General features: G+C 31.5%; 1 protein-coding gene across 1 annotated transcript; it reads right to left on the minus strand.

The window, feature by feature from the left end:
* Positions 1-7,180: 7,180 nt before the first annotated feature.
* On the minus strand, positions 7,181-9,595 carry LOC129974765 (uncharacterized). Its single transcript, XM_056087572.1, has 2 exons — positions 9,332-9,595; positions 7,181-8,473 (listed from the first exon to the last, which is right to left on the minus strand). The coding sequence occupies exons 1-2, from the start codon at positions 9,593-9,595 to the stop codon at positions 7,181-7,183; spliced, it is 1,557 nt and encodes a 518-aa protein (XP_055943547.1).
* Between the last annotated feature and the right edge of the window lie 13,196 nt (positions 9,596-22,791).

Consider the following 22,791-nt stretch of genomic DNA (forward strand, 5'->3'; position numbering starts at 1 on the left):
ACACCGATAATCTATTTGAAACAACAACTTGTTACCACAAGAGTGTCTTGAAAAACCGAAATTTATTTTCTTCTTTCTATAAAATTGGATAGAAGTAATAGCTATTATATTTTTTTGCATATTTCCATAATTATAAAAATGCAAAGCCATTTTCTTTGAGTGAAATTTTCTGATTGGATTGTTAAACTGAATTTTCCACTTATCTATTTTTATTTTTTTTATGCAAATCACTCAATTTTTCCTCTAGATATCTTTCTGTATTCTTTGTCATTAAAAAAAAACTATTTGTTACAACTTCAACCAGTCATAAATCCCATAAATTTGCAGAAATAATTGCGTCTAAAATATAAAAACAATTTAAAATAGTGAATAAGCATCTTTCCGTGTGCTTATTCAGCATTCACTAAATAATTTTATTCATTTATTTATTGACTAAACTTGAAACGCATCAGCACAAGCAAATCTAAATGTTACCTTTACAATTGAAAAAAATAACGTTCCCGATATAAAGTTTTATTTTGCTACATTTTGACTTCCTTTGTACGAAATATTGAAGAAGTATTTTAATCGCAATAATAATAATAATAAATCCCCATCAAATTTGAGATTTTGACGAATCTTCACGTTATAGACATCTCTGAATGCATGACTGTCTATCCATTTGTCAATCCATGACTGTCTATCCATCTCTGAATGCATGACTGTCTATCCATTTGTCTATCTGTGACTGTCTATCCATCTCTGAATGCATGACTGTCTATCCATTTGTCAATCCATGACTGTCTATCCATCTCTGAATGCATGACTGTCTATCCATTTGTCTATCTGTGACTGTCTATCCATCTCTGAATGCATGACTGTCTATCCATCTCTGAATGCATGACTGTCTATCCATTTGTCAATACATGACTGCCTATCAATCTCTGAATGCATGACTGTCTATCCATCTCTGAATGCATGACTGTATATCCATTTGTCTGTCTGTGACTGTCTATCCATCTCTGAATGCATGACTGTCTATCCATTTGTCTTTCTGTGACAGAGAGAGCCCAAATATGCTTTGAGCTGGACAGATAAATTTGGTATAAAATTGTTACGCCAAATTTGTAGATTTCTGTCAAGTTTTTAGAAGAGGAAATCTGTTTTTCTGACTGTTCGAATAAATTTAACATAATAATTACAAAATGAAGAGAGCTAGATAGATAAAATTCGGTACACAGATTTAATATCTATAGCGTAGACATCTACCAAATTTTTAGCGAAACTCAAGAAGGGTTGAGAAGGGACCGTCTGTCGGTAGGTAGCACCCAAGCTATAAATATTATCTAGCTAAAGTGATTAATTGTTCTCAGTATTGAAATATAAATAGAACATTGTGTGGAATTTATTAACACTATCTGCTTCCTAAACTTGATTTTCTTCAATAACTCGACGAATTTATTAATACTTTTAATATTTTTAAAGGCTAACGATTGGCGAGAATTATATGGACTTGTCAATGAATTCATCCCTCATTTTTAAGTTTAATCATACATTAGACATCATCGAATAGAAAGTTGTCAGAACTGCTATTTTTTGCCTGATGCATCGTTATTCAAATAATAATATATCGATATTCATTGTTCCTATTCACAATTAGCGCCAAATTGAAGAATATGACCACTTTTCATTAAACATTTTTTTTATGAAGAGTGTAATAATTAACAACAATCTTTTGAAGTATTTGAAATCAATGTTCGAAAGATTCGCAATCAGAAGCGATACTTGCTCTGCATGTTATTATTCATCTTACTTTGTTATTGCATTAGTTTAAAATTGTATTCCATTCAACCTGTGGCACATAATTTCTTTACAAAATTAACTGTTAAAGGGCTCCCCGTAACGATATTCTTATGTGTTTAAGAAATCCAATGTAAAAAAGACATTTTATTTTGTACCTCAACTAATTTTAAAGTTTGTTTCATGATTTTAGAATTTCTCTGTACAAAGGAAAGGAAATATATCATTTATAGATCAGCTTGTGAATACAAATCTGAAATAAACAAGTGGGACTGGGGTTCTGGAAACTTTCTCACTTAATAAAGGCGTCATGCCCTTCTCTTTCACATAAAAATTATGAAACTCTGCAATGGTGATGAATGCTGCCAATGCTCAGACCTTTATTGATCATCAGCTTAAGGGATTCTTAATAAAGCGAAGTCATATCACTGACTCTCCGACCCGTCCGAAAGCACACGGATAACGAAAACTGAATGACCTGGCCTCAGCAACAGCAACACTGGTGAGAACTGTGGTTGAGTGCTAAGGGTCATCACCGGCTACGGTACAATCCTTCCCGAAGGAAGTACGTCCCGTCATCAATGGGAGGAACCAGATCCTCCACCTTTTTGTGTACCCTCCAATGTGGCGAGATCCAACCACCTTACCGGAAGCATCTCATCCTCATTTCGAGGTGCCCCCGGGGGTTTCCTAATAAAGTAAAGAAAGCCAAGTATGCATTTTGAAGAAATTTTTGTAAACCGATTGAAATCAAAACTTGATTTTTTTAAAAAACAACTAAAATATTAGTAACAAATCGACATATCGAATTTAATTTACCTAAGTCGATGTGTTTATTGAGTTACCCAGTTTATATGATTGAGAATGTCCAGGCAGACAGACGGTCGATCTTTGGACAGATTTTGTTCAAAATTTGATACGAATCTACACTTTCGATGCCAAAACTTGAATTAAACTTTATTTGTCTAAGTTTTTGAGTTATCGCGTGTAAGTTACATATCAACAAACAGTCAACACCTGGTCGGATTGGGTTTTAAATAAAAAAACCTATATGTGAATGAAGAATATATCAATGAAAACATATAAATATAAAACAACATAAATATAAATAAAAAAAAGCATATCAAAACTTTAGATTTTAAAACTCCGAATCAAATTTATCGCTTTACATTCTGCAGATATCGTGTTCACTTGTTCCAAGACAGATATATGGATTTCTTGTGAATGGATTTTGTTCGAAATTGAATAGAAATATATAAATTGAATGTTAAATCATGCACCATATTTCTCCCGTAGAACGCAAAATGTTTATGTGTTATCATGCTCACAAGAGAGATATAATTCTAAAAATGTCTTTATCAGACCCAGGAGAGTGTAGTGAATAGCTTATAAGCCAGTTAACAGCTACGCTACACGAGCAATTGCTTTTGTATTGTGGTCATTTTCTCGGCTGCGAACCGCGAGGTCTCGGGTTCTATCCCCGCTCATACCAATTCTCTACATTGGTGACCTAGGACAATGAACCTTCAACCTTCGAACAGCTGTTGTGGCGCCATCTACCCACAGCAAACCAAAGTCGTCAGATTCATTTGCCGCAGCAACCCAAAGTCGTCAGACTCACTTGACGCAGCAACAGCAACCATTCACCCACACACGCTCGCCAGAACGCTTGGCGCTACTCAAATGCTCGAATGGGTACAGGCACAGTAGAATCAACAGCTAAATACATCACCACTCAACAGCCATATCGTTCGTCTCACCTACGACTCACTGGGGAGAAGAGTCTGTAGTGAATATCTTATAAGCCAGTTAACAGCTACGCTACACAAGCAATTGCTTTTGTATTGTGGTCATGTTCCCCGCTCATACCAATTCGCTACAAGAGTATAAAAGTGAAGATTCGTCAAAATTTCGAATACGAATGTTTGGGCGATTACAATACTTTTTTCATAGATGAGGAAGCAAATATGAACAGAAATTAAGGCAATTATGTTTGATTTGTACTTTCTGGTATACGTAGAATAAAGAAAATGTTGCAATCATCAAAAAAAATTCGAATTGATTTTGACGAATCTCCTCATTTCAGACCTCCCAGAATTCGAAAAACACACTTTTGGAAGATGTCCATATGTCTGTGGAAAAGATAACTAAAAAATCGTTTTAAGCTAAATCGATGAAATTTGATGCACACTCTTTACACCAGATTTGTGAGCAAACTCCAACCAGAAGTCTGTTTGTCCGGCTGTTCGAATATGTTAAAACAAGGATTACAAAGCGAAGAGAGCTAGATGGATAAAATTTAGTACACATTTTTTTACATTTATAGACATCTGGTACGAATTTACCATAAGTTAAGCTGGTTCATTTAATTTTTTAATAAGTGGACTGTATTCTTTTAAAAATCAAACGACAATTCGAAAGCCAACTTTTTATTTCATCGAGGTGCAACGACCCCGCAACGAACTCCTCAGTACGAAACTGTTTTTCAAACTGACCCCATGTCAGCAGGGTTACAATAATTTTATCGCTGAAGCCAAGTCAGCGTAGGTTTGCTACATTCCTTACAAAAGGCGCCAACAAGGCGGTAATTTTGAATATGTTCAGAATAATATACAGTTTTTTTTTTTTTTTTTTTTTTTTTTTTTTATGTACAGATTAGAAAATCAAGTCTGAATGGGTAGGAGGCAAATTTTAGATATTGGTCTTTTAAAATGACCATTTTTAGTTTTGACAATTGCAACACGAATTCCTGTCCGGGAATAACTTGGCTTATTCTTCCAAGACACCATTTAAAAGGTGGAAGGTTATCCTCCTTTAGTATAACCATATCATTTTCCTTAATATTATTTTTTGAAAATCGCCATTTTTTTCGGTCTTGCAAATGATTTAGATAGTCAATCGACCAGCGTTTCCAGATTTGTTCTACTATTTTTGTCAGTCTTTGCCAACGGGTTAATTTACTGTCTAGTTCATTTATTACTGAAGGCTCTGGGATAGAATTTATGGGCCTGCCTATTAAAAAATGGCCTGGAGTTAATGGTTCTAAGTCCGAAGCATCGGAAGATAAAGGTGAAATAGGTCTTGAGTTTAGGATGCCTTCTATTTGAGTAATAACAGTTAAAAATTCCTCATAAAATAATTTTGCATCAGCAACAGTTCTTTTTAGATGATGCTTGAAGGACTTAACTCCAGACTCCCAGAGTCCTCCGAAATTAGGGGCCCGAGGGGGAAGAAATTTCCAGGAGATATTTTCCATTGCCAAAAACCTTGATAAATTTTCATCAGGAAAATTAACAAATGAAGCGAGTTTTTTCAATTCTTTGTTGGCTCCTATAAAGGTTTTACTATTATCACTAAATAAAGTTGAGCATTTCCCTCGACGTGAGAAGAATCTTTTCAAGCAAGCAATAAATGCTTGTGATGTCAAGTCAAAAACTATTTCAAGATGTATAGCCTTAGTAACTAGACAAACGAAAATAGCTACATACACCTTATGTAGATTACCCTTTCTTTGATTTTTGTACCTTATGAAAAATGGACCGCAAAAGTCTACACCTGTGTTAGAAAATACAGGGTTGGGATTTACTCGCTCTGGAGGTAAATTCCCCATTAATTGGTCTAAAGAAGTAGGTTTGCACCTAAAACAAGTTATACAGTTGCGCACAACCTTTCTTGCGATATTTTTGCCTCCAATGGGTCAAAATTCTCGTCGAACAAAATGTAATAGTGATTGAGGTCCTGCATGAAAGTTCTTTAAGTGATAATACTGGAAAATTAGAGTGGTAATTTTGTGCTTTTTAGGCAGTATTATCTGATGTTTATAATTATAACTTACATCTGCATGAACCAATCTACCACCTACTCTTAACAAATTGTCTGCATCTAAAAAAGCATTTAAATGACTTATAGGACCCTTCTTCAAAGTTACTCCGTTTTTTAGGGCCTTTATCTCTTTATAAAATTTACTTACCTGAATAATCTTCATTAATTTCTTTTTTGCTCTTTCCAATTCACTATTTGTGATTGGACCGGTAATTTTTGTTTTATTCTTAATATTGAATAAAAACCTGCAAATAAAACTAAATACACGAATTAATTTTACATAGTTATTACTTATGGCTAAAAAATCCTCAAGAAATGAAATATTATTTACAGAAGATAAACTAATGTTTGACTGTGATTTCAGTTCAGTCAGATATTGTTCATCTGAAATTGCAGACTCATCAAGTTCAACACTAGAATAATTTTTAGAATCCAGTAAATAGTCAGGACCACGCCACCATAAGTCGTTGGTTAAGAGTTCATGAGGGTTCAAACCTCTAGATATTACATCAGCAGGATTCAGTTGGGAAGAAATATGTTTCCACTGGAAGTTTTCTGTGAGAGTTTGTATCTTTGATACTCGAGTAGCGACAAAAGTTTTTAGTTTATATGGAGGTGTCTTTATACAGGCAAGTGCAATTGTTGAATCGGTGTAACAGATTGTTTCACTGATTAGCATCTGAAGAGAAGGACGAATTCTTTCTATCAACTGCGACAGAAGGAGACACGCTGACAACTCCAAACGAGGGATCGAAATTACTTTAATGGGAGCAACTCTTGATTTACTGGCAATAAGTTTATTGACAGCTGTGCCATCTTCCATAATAGATTTCATGTAAACTACCGCTCCGAAAGCAGCTTCAGAAGCATCAGCATAACCTACTATAACAGTTCTTTCATAAGATTCTGTCAAGATATGTCTAGGAATTTTGAGATTTTCGATGACTTTTAAAGATGTCACAAAATTCGACCATTCTGGCTGAATTGACTGGGGGAGAGTATCTTCCCAGTTCAATTGTTGGATCCATAATTTTTGCATAAGAATTTTGGCCTTTGTGATAACAGGACTAACGAGACCTAATGGATCATACAAACGAGCGATAACTGACAACACGTCTCTTTTAGTGTAGAAAGGCTTGATCTTTAAGTCTACCTTAAAGAGAAAATAATCTTCTTTTGGTTGCCAATTCAGACCCAAAGCTTTTACTGAAGAATGTCGATCAACAAGAAAATATTGTTGTTTAGTTTCCTCAGAGCTATTATTTATGAGTTCAGAGGAATTTGAAGTCCATTTATGAAGCTCCATGCCACAAGTTTGCAGCATTTGTATCAACTGCCTTTGTAATTCCTGGGCTGCTTTTAAAGTAGCAGCACCCGAGACGAAATCGTCCATATACACGTCTGTTAGTGTAACTTGCGAAGCTAACGGAAATTTTTTCGCTTCATCCAAAGCGAGTTGCTTCAAACAACGAATGGCCAAAAATGGAGCCGATTTTGTGCCGTAAGTGACAGTGTTAAGGCGATAAGTAGTTGGAAACTCTTTCATATTATCCTTCCATAATATTTTTAGCAGATTCCTCTACGATTCATCAATTAATATTTGACGGTACATCTTTTTAATATCTGCCGTAAATGCGTATTTATAAGTCCGAAATCTAGACATTATTTCAAAAATATTTTCTTTCACTGCACCGGCAAGAAGCAAATCATTTAAACTTTGTCCCGATGTACTAGGGGCACTGGCATTAAATACAACCCTTAATTTTGTGGTTGAGTTTTCAGGTTTATAAACTCCATGATGCGGCAAATAATAAGATCCTTCACAAAGGTCATTATTCGCTTTTTCCATATGACCCAAACTTTCGTATTCTGCAATAAATTCCTTATATAAATTTTTCATCATGGGATTCTTATGCAATCGCTTAACTGTTTGGTTAAGTCTAACGTTGGCTAAGGCTTTAGAATCACCCAACAAACCTTCTTTCATCGGCATTTTAACTACGAATCGACCATCCTTATTTCTGGTGTGGGTTTCTTTAAAATGAGCCTCGCAAAACTCTTCTTCACTACTAAGAATAGTATTTTCTTCACTAATATTTTCCACTAACCAGAATTTTTCGATTACATTTTCAATATTTTCATTTCGAGAAACTAAAGTACATAAATTAGTACATGGCTCCTGATTATTTGCATTTACATAGCCACCAGCGACATAACCAAATACAGTATTTTGAAATATTAATGAATTTAGAGATGAACGTATTTGTTCACCCTTAACAATTTCAAAGAAGGTTTCAGCACCCAAAAGGGCATCGATTTTGGAACTCCGTGTAAATTCCGGATCACCAAGCATAACCTGTGGAATTTCTAAATTCTCTAAATTAACATTTGTTGCCGGAACCATATCCGTAATTTTATCTATTACAAAAAAGGTTTGTGATAAGCAGAAAGATCCATTACAATTGGCGATATTAGCAACAGCCTCATATTCAATCGAAGTAGAAATTCCTCCCAATCCAGAAACCGATGTATTTATTTTTTGTTTTCGCAAATTAGCATTGTCAGCAAACTGCTTTGTTACAAAATTTGCCTGAGAAGCACTGTCAAGTATTACTCTAGCTCTTGAGAAGTGGCCATAAATATTCTGAATAAGTACTATTGCAGTTGGAAGTAGAACGCTTTTATTTTTTATAAGTAAGCAGGCAGAGGAAGTACGCTGTGAATCGGCCAAGGTCACATCTTTGGGGGAGAAATCAGTCCTCGGCTCCGAAGGAATTGCTTCGGAATGAGTAACATTTTCTCCTTCGCTCGAAGGTTTGCTATGTCTGTGCAAGAGATAATTGTGATTACCATTGCAGATGTTACACAAATACTTAGATTGGCGACAAAAGGCTAATTTGTGCCCTGGTTTTAAGCACAACACACAGAGAGAGAGTTTTTTAACCATATTAAAACGTTTCACAGCATTTAAATCAAGAAAACTTTTGCATTTATAGATAGGATGATTTGCTGGTAGACGACAAACAGGACACTTTGATGAAGTGTCATTTACCTTTGTTACCAAAGTACGAGGTTTAGAATTTTGGGAAATAAATTTCGATTTTGGTAGTTGAACGATATTACTTTGCAAATTTTCTAAAATTTGACATCTTTTTTCAATAAATTTTATAAAGGTATCCCAATTAATTATCTCATTTGACGTCAAAGTCATTTCAAATTGTTTACGCGATTCTTTATCCAATTTCTGCATAACAATATTAATCAACATAGCTTCACTTAGTTTACCCAAATCTAAATCCAATAATTTTAAAGCTCTTAAATGTTTATGTAATTGATCAACTAATGATCTTAAATCTTTGGCACTTTCATTGTGCAACTTTTCAATCGAAAATATTTCATTAATATGAGTATTAACAATAAGTCTTTTATTATCAAATCTATCTTCCAAAGCTTTCAATAAGGAATGAAATGTATCGTCATTCGATATCATCCGAGCCGCACTTCCAACTAAGCATGATTGTAAATAATAAAGCTTTTGCGACTCTGAAAGTTGTTTGTTAGAAGAAATTAACGAATCAAATTGAGCTTTAAAAATGTTCCATTCCTCAAAATTACCCGAAAATTTTGGTAATGGGATTTCTGGCAGCTTGATATTAACATCATTAGATTTATTAATTTTTGCATTCCCATTTTCATGCATGCAATTATTAAAAAGTTTTTTCAAGCTTACCTCCAATTTTAGGAGATCCGAGTCGATATCCTCGAAGCTATTTTCAATTTCCACTAAATCTTCATCTTTTTTCACAACTTTGTAGTAGTCTTGTCTTAAAAGTTCAAACTGTTGATTTAATTTATGCACTTTATCCAACTTGACTTCAATTTCTTCTATTTCAACATCCTCTAACTGCTGATCCTTTATTGACGCTAATAGTCTAGTTATTTGCGCCTTGATTCCACCACGAGTCCTATTTAACGAAGTAATGTCTTTCTCCATTATTATTTACTATTCAAATCGAAATTTAATTAAAATTCAAACTCCACGAGCGGACCAAATTTTATGGTACGAAATTACCATAAGTTAAGCTGGTTCATTTAATTTTTTAATAAGTGGACTGTATTCTTTTAAAAATCAAATACAATTCGAAAGCCAACTTTTTATTTCATCGAGGTGCAACGACCCCGCAACGAACTCCTCAGTACGAAACTGTTTTTCAAACTGACTCCATGTCAGCAGGGTTACAATAATTTTATCGCTGAAGCCAAGTCAGCGTAGGTTTGCTACATTCCTTACAAAAGGCGCCAACAAGGCCGTAACAACATCTATCAAAATTTGAGCCAAATATATCAAGGAATTGGCCGTTTGTCAGTCTGTACTTTCAGAAACATATAAATGCTATAACTCAAAGCCTCAAAGACTTAAATATATCAAATTTGATATGGAATTTTTTGATTACAAGTGTAGTTTTGTGTCAAATTTTTGTTTCAGTCGCTTGGGAAAAACGCTTCTAAAACCAAATTAGATTTTCAGATACTTTTAACCAAATGCCAGAGATTAATCGCCGACCCCTCCACCGAAATAAACCTCGCCAGGGATTACACGATATATTCAGTAAAAAAGAATAAATTCAACATTTCTTAACAATTATTTTACATTTACAGTTCACTATTATTTTACATATCAACATTTCTTAACTATTGTACGGCAATACTACGCAAGCCGTCTCTGGGATGACACCTTTATTAGAGAGTATGAGAGAAAGTTTTAGGGGGACCACGTTTGGGGACCAAGGACCAATTAATGGACCAAGTTTTGGGTTTTAGCTGCTATTTATTGAAAAAACGGGTCTTTTTTGCAATTATTTGTTTAAATCCATTGGATGTATTGATACTATTTTTAGAAAGTTTATAATTCAGAAATGTAAATTGCATTATTATTTTTGAAATAAGATAAACATATCGAATCAAGCATCAATTTTTTCCCAACATTTTTGTGTTAACCTTCCGCGCTTTGAGAAACGCAAATTATATCTAAAAATATCTGCAAATATTTTGATTTTCTGCATTCCATTTTCATCACACTTTGATAGCACACGTGTCAGGGAATTTGTGGATTATATTATTATAAACTAAGTTTATGTTTTTATTCAGCCAATTTTTCTTTTTGATTAAGAACAAAAAGAAACTTCCACTTATCACATCGGAAGACAGCAGGATCTTGCAAATCGCTCAAAGCAGATATCAAAATTTCATAACTGACTCAACATATGTTTTGAATGCTCTTTCTTATGAGATAATTTTTATCTAATCTTAACTCTTTCATCGCTAGGTTGTGACTTCTCCGAATAATAATAAAAAAAAGGCTTATAAATTTCGTCATTAATCTGTATTTCATCGATAACCTTATCTATCATCTCTTTATCTGCTTCGTATTATCTCTTGCGCTGAAGTCGCATCTGATCTGATATTTTTTTAGTTTACAAAGTGTTTGTTTTGCTTTTTTCCCCATCCGTTTTTTTTTTATGATAAGCACATGGTGTTAAGCGTTAAAGATTCTTCTTCCCATTAAACGTTTGGTTTGATGTTATCAAAAGTGGAATTTAAAACAAAATTCCATCATATAAAATCGAATTTACAGATGTGTGACAAAACATGTTTATCACTTTAAAAGATTAGGCAAAATAATTGCCTGTTTCAAGAGGTTTTATATCCAGGGTCAAATGAAAGCAAATAAATATAAGTAACTGAGATTACTGAGTGGTTCCTTTTTGTAAAAATCCTTGGATAAATAATCAGAAGATAGTTGTTTTGAAATTCAGAAAACAATTTTATTGTCAATGTCATCTGCTAATACTATGTTTGTGATATTTTTATGCATTTGATTACTATATAAATTATAAAATTGTGCGCATTTAGTTAGTAAAGCATAAATTAACACTAATAATAATTAATCAACATTCAACACTAACTAGCTTAAATTTGAAGCAAAACTACAATTTTAGTGATAAGATTTTGGTGAAACTTATAAGCCAGATAACAAACTCGGGACACAAGTGGTCACTATTGTCTAGTGGTCTTCTTACTCGGCTACAAACCCCAACGTTGCGAATTCGATCCTACCAAATGCTACTTTCTCAGGATCATATACCATATTGTATTTATCTAAAATAATAGGTTTTTGAGTTACCGTCTTTACAAGCACAAGAATGCACAGATTGCCAGATGGACAACCATTTGATTTTAATCGGAAATTTGATTCGAGCCTGCAATTTAGATTTTTAAATTGTGTACAAAATTTTATACTACCCGCTCTTTATGTTATGTAGTTATTGTGTTCCCTTGTACTCGGACAGCAAACCAGACAGATTTTCTAGGCATGGATTTCATTCAAAATTTGATAGAAATCTGCAGATTTGGTGTAAAGGCCACTTATCAAATTTCATCAGTCTAGCTCACAACGCTTATGAACCAACATGCTCACAGACAGAGAGATAAAACGACAGACTGGCAGTTATATTTCCAAAAATGGCTTTCTCTGACTCGATGAGCTTTAAAAACTCAGAGATTTGTCAAAATCTGGAATTTAAATTTTTTGACGATTTCAGTGCTTTTTCTTTTTATATTTCGTATACGAAAAATTAAAAAGCCTGAAATTTGATGCTATAGAAATCGAAAGGTCAGCAAAGGCTTCCTTTCAGAATTATGTTTTAATATGCACATACACATACACAATCATATGTTCAAATTAAATTGTTTACTAAGGAATCTTAAATGGAACAATATTATTACAATATATTGCAAGACATTCCGAATATCAAACAACACTGTGCGAACGTCGTTCAAAATCCTATCTCCATAACTAAAAGAAATCCATTCCAAAATCTGACCAGCCTTTACACCTCGCGAGGGTCCCATCCAATTATTTGATAATCGACTAATCTCACTATATAGTACATTTGTAAACTCGGGAGGAAGTTTATTCGTTCTAAATAGATCAAATTCATAAATCGGATTAAAATCTCAGTGTCACAAAATTCAGTTGCCCGCCATGCCTTCCTGTGCCTCGTTAAGTCACAGAACAGAATCCGGAATGAAAGACCTCAAACTTAATTAATCGAGATCTTAGCAGCATCAATTTAACAACTAATGATACATCGTAGGTTACAATTAAACTTAAATCTATAAAAATTGGGTGCATATAGATGCAATAATTTCAATCATACATTTATAATTTACAAAATAGGTACTACATTAGTACTTCGTATTAAAAACGCAAACTTCACAGACAGAAAACTAAATGACATGCTGAAAAGACAAATTCGTAATCTTTGCTCTGCCCGTGCTGTTCTCGAATGATTTAATTCAACAAAACGGCAGAACACCAAACCTGTATGTTATTGATACTGACATTCTTGCCAAGCCAGAATATGACGTTAAGCCCTTTCCTATCAGCACAAACATATCGTATGATATTTTTTGTGATATTGTTGGATATTCTAAAAGATATGCTTTATCGTGAAGTCATTGTAGCCTTAATATAAAGCATCTTGCACTGTTTAGGCTGCCCCATAACATGACATTGCCATGCTTGAAATCTAGATTCTTAGATGGAAGTTCAAACTAAATGTGAAAAATTCGAAATGACAATTTCTTATAAAAATTAAATTTTTACTAACATTTACAATATGCTCATCCCCTGGGAACAAGGAAATTAAGTACCTTCGCATTTTCATAGACTCATATCTAAACTTTCCCAAACAAATCTTCTCAGAGAGCAACTTCATAAAACATTTAGGACAGACATTCACTAAAATGTAAGAATTTTTAACTTTCAAACGACACCGAATTTCGGATTCATTTATTTAATTTAATTCAGCAATTTTAACCAAATTAATATTTTGTTGGGGAAAAAAAAAACCCAACAGAATGATTATGCATTTATAAAAACATAAATCGGAGCAGCATCTGGTATTTCTTCGTTGAAACATTTTATACTAATGTTTACCATAAGTTGTTTTTCTAAAAAAAAAAAAAAAAAAAAAAAAAAATGCTTCCATTCACTAAATTTATTCAGAATAATATACCAAATAATTCATATAAAGTAAGCAAATATCATTATATTATTATACAAAACAGTATTCTGTACCAATTCTCGCAAATAAATAAATAGATAAATAAATACAATTTAAAGTTACCATAAATGAATAAAATAACATATAAAAGCAGCCCAGAACTAGTTGAATAAAGCCTCTCTGATATCGATACATGCAAATTCCGATCGTCAAATACGTTGATCTGAAACTCGACCTTCGGAACTACTACTCGGAACTTTCACCATTTTCTGTTTAAAGATTAAATAGTTCTATGAAATTGAAAATGCTTAATATCAATAACTTGTATGATGAGTTTCACCTATCATGGTCTTACAAATTGTGCAAATTTGCTTGTTGGCGACGCTTTTTGTGCCAAATGTGGAGAGTTGATAGCTAATCTGATGGTAGTTTTAACAATTTGACTACAGAGGACGACATGTTTGTTGAACTGCCTGTCCCGAAATTCTCATACTTTACCAGAAAATTTTGGGAGTATTCTGAGCGCATATAAAACCCTCGAATTTGTGTTCTATTTTCTTCACCCGATTGAAGAAAAAATTTGACACAGATCTATACTTGTAATCCCAAAATCACATATAAAACTTGACATAATTAAGTCATTGCTTTTTTGTCTTTTGTCCTTTGAATCTATCCTTTTGTTGCATTTGTATTAAAATATGATAGTTGTCTACACTATTGATGTTAAATCTATATTCTGAATTTCATCCATTTAGCTCTCTTCGTTTTATAGATATCGTGTTAACCCTTTAAAGAGCTATTTTTTTCTAGTCATGATATATTAAAATATTTTTAGGATTGTGACTGGCTTAAGAAAAGTGACTCATTTAGCTCATTAGATAAATTTCTTTTGATTCATTAATTAATTTTTTTAATTAATAATTAAGTAACAAATCAAGACACCATTTTGTGTGAGATAAGGAAATGAAGCATCTAAGTGCCCGTCTGATTGAAAAATTTATCATAACTTACGCAAAACTACATAATTCCATACAAAGATTGATGAATTTGGTGGGAAGCATACTTCCCACCAAATTAAGGGCCGTTCTAATATAAGTTAACCAATTAGAAAGGGTTAACTTATTTTAGAACGGCCTGACAGACGACTTTTTCTGAACAGATTTTGTTCGAAATTAGTCAAAAATCTACAAATTTAGTGCAACGTTAGTAAATTTTATTCACCTAGTTTAAAGCATTTTTTGTGCTATCTTTGTCAAAGACAATTAAACATAATGACAAAAATGTGTTTTTCGAGATCAAGGAGGCTGAAATGTGGAGATCGTAAAAATCTCGAGTTCAAAGCTTTTGGTGATTACAATACTTCGCTTACAAAAAAGTAAAAAAAAGTAAAAAAAAAAAAAAAAAAAAAAAACATGAGCATTAATCTTTTTTATTATTTGATTACTTCTTAAAACTAATTAAAAGTTAATGTGTTTCTTTTAATCTATTATCTGATTTACTATTACTATTAACTTTTACTTATGAAATCATTTGCAGAAAAGTTAACAATTTTTGGACTGAAAGTGAAAAGCTTTCTAAGTCTTTAATGGATAAGTAACTATTCAGCGTTTTAATATTCATAAATTACACTCTATGCATAAAAAAAGAAATTTAATCTTCTTTAACCTTCTTATTTTAATTATAATTCCCATTATCCAAACTCTTAACATAATTTTTCCGCTTCGAAACTACAAATAGTGGTTAATAGTTGATTCAACGGTAGATTTCCAACTACTCAGACTAGGCATGCTAGAATGAGAAGGAGCAAATAGCAGGTTGGTTAAAAAACTTTATTGTATTATGTCGCCAAATAAATATATTAGTAAAAAATACAGGTTCTATGAATGATAAAATATTAGGATAATGTTAACACTTTGTAAAGTGTAGATAATCATATTCTCCTCTTTTTCATTACGTTCTCTTAATTATTATAATTTTTTATTAAATCTAACATTCGCATCAATGATATTGTGTACAAGTATGTATGTTGGGAAATCTGGAGTCATATCATAAGTAAATATATGTTTAAAAACTTAATAAAATAAAATAAATATTAATCAAAAATAAATCATCAATATACTAAAACAGTGAAATTAAATTGGTCATTTTATTAAAAGAGGGATCTTATAGTATAAAGGGCCCTCTTATATTATGTTCTTGCCATTTGCTTAGGGTTAAATCCATCCCTGAGGTGAGGAAAAAATAGGACTATTATTTCAATGTCGAATTGTACTAGATCTATATGTTTACTATCATTTTGGTTATTCAAGGCAAATCAAAAGTAGTGGCGTAATTAGGGTGGAATAGTAATGGAGAGGTTCAATAATGATGACGGACCTTTTTTAGTTTTTTAAAGATTTTATTGTTTCTCTGCTTTCGGGAGTTGGTTTGAGCTTCGCCTTTCGGCGTGCTGCTTCGTCGATGATGTTACAAAGACTGATAGTTTTTTACATATACCGCTAGAGGGCATTACAAGTGAGAGGCTGGGCAACATGCTTACGTAACAAGTAAGACAAGTGCCATTGATGTGATTCTAGGAATGTTACTCCCTCCTTAGTGAAAAAGTAATCCTCGTTAAATCGTATACTCCGTTTATGGCATCATAACGGCTTTATAACAAAAATTAAAACTTTAATTTCATATTGTATGTTTCGATATAAAATGACATTTTAAATTAACTTATCTGACGGATTTGTTTATAAAATTATGACAAAATATTGATTTGAATTAAGATAATTCTTAATTAATGGGGTATATCGTTTTAAAGAAACTATGAAATAATAACACGAAGGCATAAAAAATGTAATAAAAATATTGGAAGAATTAAATGAAAGCGAAGAAAAACTGGATCTTTTGATATAAAAATATTATGTCGTCATAAATATAGGTAAATACCTATTAGTAACTTAAAGAGAATTGTAAAATTGTTATTTCATTCATTCATTAATGATTTTAATTTCCATTTACAATGAACATTGAAAATTTATTATAAGTTGTTTGTCTGATTGAATATCTAAATTAGACTGATTTTTTTTATCATTATTTTACTTTTCTTAAAAAAATCGCAATATTTAAAAACTAATGTAAATTATTTCAATAAGATGACATCATTGCCATCCAATTATTTGAATAAGATAGCATAGATGTCACCTCGCTTTTTATAATACTTTAAAACTTTTGTAAATCATTTTATGACTAAAATTCTCAAAAACTTATTCGAGATCTTATTTCGAGGACAAAAACGTTTTTAAAATCCAAAATTCATCTCTAATTTATAATGTTTTATGTAAAATGTTTTCAATTACTCCTAAAAAAAGTGTAATTTTTTCGCAAAAAATTTTATATTTTCAGCAAAGTAGGGTCGCCACATGTGCTCAGATTTTTATTTTCGGAGTCGTACAGATGAATGTTCCATGTCTCCTAGTTTAATGTAGAAAATCGAGTATGAATTTAGATGCCTCTTTTTCAACTGAATGAAAACAAAATGTAGCATTCAAACCAAACTTTACTAATAAGATCACAAGTTCAAGTTCTTTTCCTTTTTGAGCTATCATTTAAAAGCATGATGATGAATAAACCATCAGACGGTCAGCCCTTTAAAGGATTCTCTTTAAAATGTAACAAGAATTTTCGATTTACATGTATAGACTGTGTAACAAATTTAATTTATCTTTACTGTAACTATCGTATTTATATGCGTGTGAAGGTAAAGACCAAAAAACGAGTCGCATTTAACATGTTACTGTTCTGCTATTTAGATGTAAATTTGTACACCAAATTTTATCCATATAGCTCTTTATGTTTTATAGTTATCTTTTACACTTGGATTCGGACAACCAGAAAGAGTTTCTGTGTATCAATTTTGTTCAAAGTTTGATTAAATTCTACATATGATGGAATCACCACATCTCAAATTTCAAAACTTTATCGCCATGTGATTCATAGATAGGAGGGCATGATTTTAAAAAATGTGTTTTTTGGACTTAGGGAAGTTTGAAATGTGGGGATTCGACAAAATATCTATTTTTGAATTTTTTTGGTAATTATAATAGATTTATTTGTGCATTTAAAAAATAAATCAATAGTCATAAATCAATGAAATGTTTGTGATATTTAATTATCACTTTAGCATACTCAAAGAGATAGAATTATAATCATCAAAAAATTCCAACTCAATATTTTGAAGAATATTTTTTAGTTTTTGGTTGAATAAAATAATTTTTAATATTATAGAATTGAAATATTTTATTTAATTGAAGTTTTTAGAGGTTGTGTTTTTTCTACTTAATAAATCTATTTATAAAATGCTTTTTTTCGTTTTTTTTTTTTAAATTTCTTTGAGATTTTAATTCTTATGATAATTTTTTAAAAAAAAATCAAAAAGTGAAAAAATTTTTTTAATTAAAAAAGCTTGTCTGTTCAATATATTTGATTAAAATAAATTTTAAATATTTTAAACTAATCACTCATTTATGAGTTGAAGTCTTTTTAAATGAGCATGAATTTCAAGGAATGAGCCGAAATTGAAATCCAGATTTTCAACTTAAAATTTCTTATGATATTATCAACACTTTACCAAAAGAAACTTAAAGGATAGAGCGAAAGTGTAAGCATGGGATGCTATTTTCCGTATCTAATTCTCTTATTTGAAGTGATACTAAACTACAAGAAACTGCTAGTATGCGAAAAGGAAAATTAGGAAAGAAAGAAAAAAAAAAAAAAAAAAAAAAACTAACCGATGAAGAATATAAAAGCAATCTCTAAAACTTACTCCGTATCATGTTAAACCTTCATAATTTAGCAATTTCAACATTTTTTTTTTCACTTTTGCTTTTGAAATATAATGTATTGATTCAATTAAGAATTGAGTTGTTTAAAGGTATAATATAATTTTTGCATTAATTTATAAAATTTAACACAGATTTAGCCTACGGATTCCTGAAAACCTTAGATTCATAGATTTCAGATTCGAGCCCTAGAGTTCTTTTAAAAATAAGAGAAATTTCTTACCGTTCTCAAACTCTACAACGATAGTTTACATTCTTAATGGATTCATACACAAAACAGAACACTACTAGCCGATGGATATTAGAGAAATTTATAGTAGAGAAATGGGATTAACAAAGGTTTTAAGATACATTATTTATTTATTTATTGAGACAGAGAGAGTTAGAGAGTTCTAAGAGATCTCCCTTTCTCCAATTCATCTGGAAAAACTATTCAAATGAACAAAATGTACAAATCAGATATTCAGTCAAAACGAGTAATGAACAAACTGTATGAATCAGATTCTGAATCATAACAAGTAACGAAAGGAAGCAGAAATTTCAAGGAATTTTTGGTGCTCATTACTCTTTACTTTCAATTCCGAAGGATCATAGTGCATGTACATATAATGTAGTATACAGCTATGTGCCTATTTTGAATGAAGACGATAGTTAAATGGTGGAAGGGGAATCTAAAGTATTAAGAATCTAGACACCAATAGTAGTACTTAAAATATCTTTCTTAAAGATTATATTTTCATGGTGAAAATGTATTGTAATTGGAAAATTTTCTATGAGAATTGTGAAAAAAATCTCTAAAAATATAATGTCATCAATCGGAATGATATCATATTAAAGATACTCCTCTGATTAAATGAGAATCTTCAGAAAAATTAGAATAAAAATGACTTGAAATAGAGTTGTGAATTTTACCTAAGAAATTTATTTTTGCTCTGAGATATCGTTCCTCGGCAAGAGAGAAAGATTAAATATAAAAGTATACATTTTATTCTGTGGTGAATAGCATATAATCCAGTTAACAACTACGCTACACGAGCGTACGCTTTTGTATCCTGGTTTAGTTACTGGACTGCTAACCAAAAAGTCCCAGGTTCATCCTTCGCGCATCACAATCACCTAAATTGGTGACCTCGGACTATGAACCTTCAACCTTCGTACAGCTGTTGTGGTGCCATCTGCTCGCAACCAAAGTCGTCAGACTCACTTGACGCAGCAAAATCAAAGTCGTCAGACTCACTTGACGCGGCAACCACTCACCCCCACACACTCGCAACTCAACTGGGTAAGGCCCATTAGACAACAGCTAATAACTCAATACATCACCACTCAACAGCCATATCGTTCGTCTCACTGGAGGGAAGAGTACTGTGGTGAATAGCATATAATCCAGTTAACAACTACGCTGCACGTGAGTACGATTTTGTATCCTGGTTTAGTTACTAGACTGCTAACCGACAGGTCCCAGGTTCTACCTTCGTGCATTACTTGCTGTTAAAATTCTCTTGTAAACGAAGAGTTGATAAGAAATGCAAATGTCAAAAAAATTCGAATTTCTAGGTTTTTTAGAATCTTAATGTTTTTTATGAGGGGTTAACAACTTTGTTAGAGAGTATGGTAGAAAGCATTGGGGAGATTACTTCCATTAGTTAAGTTATTGAAAGAAAAATATCCACTCCAAGATGATATAAAGATGGATAATTAGTGAAAATAAGGATTTTACTTAAATGTGCCACATTTTCGGTATATTAAAATTAGAAAGAAAATAAATAAATAAAAGGAAAACTTTTATTGCGAAACATTATGGCATCACAATGTTTCAAACTTAATTCCGTCTTTCTTTAATTAATTTCAAAAATTAAGTTTTAATTATATAGTAGCGTTGATGTGCCCGCAAAATATATTCTTACTGTCACTGCAATGCGTGTGAGCATAACAGTCAGGCATTAAATTGCGTACCTTCGACCAGGCTTTGAATATCACTTTTGCTGGGACTTTTACTATCAGAATCCCAAATAAAAGAGTTGTGCGCTTTATTTAGTTGTGCAGCAAGAAAACCGGTACTTGTGTGTTAATTGTATAATATTTGAGAGCAATAGTTACGAAATATCGATCGTTGGCTTAAATCTAGTGTTTCGTTGAATCTAGTGTGCAATCTTTGGCGATTTTTTTTCGCCGATTAATCGCTGGTGTCCAGTTAATAAGCCAGTACCAGAAAATCGACTATATGTTTTGGAAGCCCTTTTCTCGTCCGATTGAAAACAAAATTTGACATAGAACTACCATTGTAATCAAAAGATCACATATTAAATATCATTTAATTATGTTGTTTTCATATTATTACCTTTATTTACATTCAAAAATGCCGACCAATATTAGCTTAATCCGAAGACGAATATGATTCTGAATTCGATGGATCTACATTTTTGATACTTAACCTAAATACCAAATTTTATTTATCTAGTTCTTCTAGTCAGCGCGCTCACATATGCTTTGACAATTCTGGGCAGATTTTCTCTCAATGAATTTCTTTCAAAATATGATGGGTATCTGCTAATTTGGTATAAAGTCTATGTACCAAATTTCATCTGTGTAGCTCAAAGTGTTTTTTTTTTAGTTATAGTGTTTGTAAGTAACCAAACATAATTCAAAAAGATATTATTTGGGAATGCGATAAATTAAGAATGCAGGGAGGAAAAAAATTGGTATCACTGAAAAACTTTTTATTTCCTTGGAAAATTTTTGTCTAATAATATTTGCTCTGTAATTATGAGAAGTAACATTAAAATTTTGATTTGTTTTTTTATTATATTTTTGAAAAAAAACCTTTATTATTGATTAAATAAGAAATTACTGAGTGTTAAATTTATGTCATCTTTTAAACGATTTTTTCACCTTATTCGTGTTACAATTTAAAGATTATATGTCAGCTTTCGGAAGTTATTATATTAATATAAAAATTCCTGTTAGTCAAAGCGTCTTTCCTAACAACTAATACTGATGTCAAATAAATGTTCCAAATTCTGCGAAATTGTTTGAGAAAATAATTCTAAATATAATTATAAGTAAGAAGAATCTGGAGGTAAATCTGACAAATTTCTGATGATAAATCTGATCCCAATAATACAAAATTCATGCAATATTGTCATGATAGCTTCATAATATTCAACCGCTTGCAGAATATTGAACAACATCGGGAAGATTCCATATTGATTCAATAAAGGAGCAGTTTTTGAAAATTTAATGGAAATTTTTTTTGATTTGTTCGAAATAAATTTTATATTAGGCCATATGATTCTCATTATTACTGTTTTTGAAACACTAATAATTTTCTTAATCTCCAAATGAAGGAAGCGCAGAAAAAAAAAAGAGAAAACGATTGAACGATAGATTTGTGAAGTAAAAGTTTGTTCTTCATCTTTATAGTTGATTAATGAATACTAGCTACTCGACTTTATAGATTTCCATGCATTCTTTATGAAAATAAGACAAGTTATATTATTATTTGACTTTATACTGCCTTAAAACCTCGAGGATCAAGTCGAAAATATGTTATAGATTTTATTTTAATGATAGTCTAAAAATTGAAATAGTTTATTATAAATTAAACCTTCGCTTTTCAAGTATTAAAAAGTATTGGCGATTCGATTTCTATATTTGTAGCTTCCAATACTACAACAAAATTAGAGTTGACTATTCGTGCCCTCTGTTGAAAGTACATAGAATTAAAAACATGAACTTTGAAAAAACTGTATTAAAAAGAGATGAGAGTTTTTTTTTTTTTTTTTTTAAATTTTAACTTTTTTTCAAAACACTTGATATATACTTAATAAGATATTTTTTAATTAAAAATATTATTGAAATAGCCATAATTTAGGAAAGATATTTAAAAATAACACTAGGAAATTTATTTTTTCAAAAATTTGGGGCTTAAGTTTTCCTAATAGTTACAATAGATTATTTTAATGCCTATTTTTGAAGATATCATTTTTTGATACCATGTTTAGGTTGGTGATTTGAAGTGATAAGTTTCAAAATTTTGAGCTCAAAAGCTGTAGTTCTATTACAATAGAAACCTGAAGTTTTAAGAGTATTTTGTTATCAAAAAAACTATAAATTTATCAAAACAAAGAGTAATATTTATATCCATAAATTTAAAAAAAACACATCTCTTATTATAAACTTCACTGTAACTGTATCATGTTGTTTCTCGGAACAGGAACTAAAGTTTAAGTTGGCAATGAGAAAAATAAATAAACAAACTGTTGAATATGGGCTAATTTGGTAAAATATGTTCT

Source organism: Argiope bruennichi, chromosome 1, assembly GCF_947563725.1.
Source record: "Argiope bruennichi chromosome 1, qqArgBrue1.1, whole genome shotgun sequence".
In the NCBI taxonomy this organism is placed as follows: Eukaryota; Metazoa; Arthropoda; class Arachnida; order Araneae; family Araneidae; genus Argiope; species Argiope bruennichi.

Bases quoted from the DNA above. Each gene is read 5' to 3' on its own strand.
- LOC129974765 (XM_056087572.1), bottom strand. From the start codon at position 9,595: ATGGAGAAAGACATTACTTCGTTAAATAGGACTCGTGGTGGAATCAAG. The intron at 8,474-9,331 runs GTAAGCTTGAAA...CGCCAATCTAAG, and splicing joins CGGATCTCCTAAAATTGGAG to TATTTGTGTAACATCTGCAA.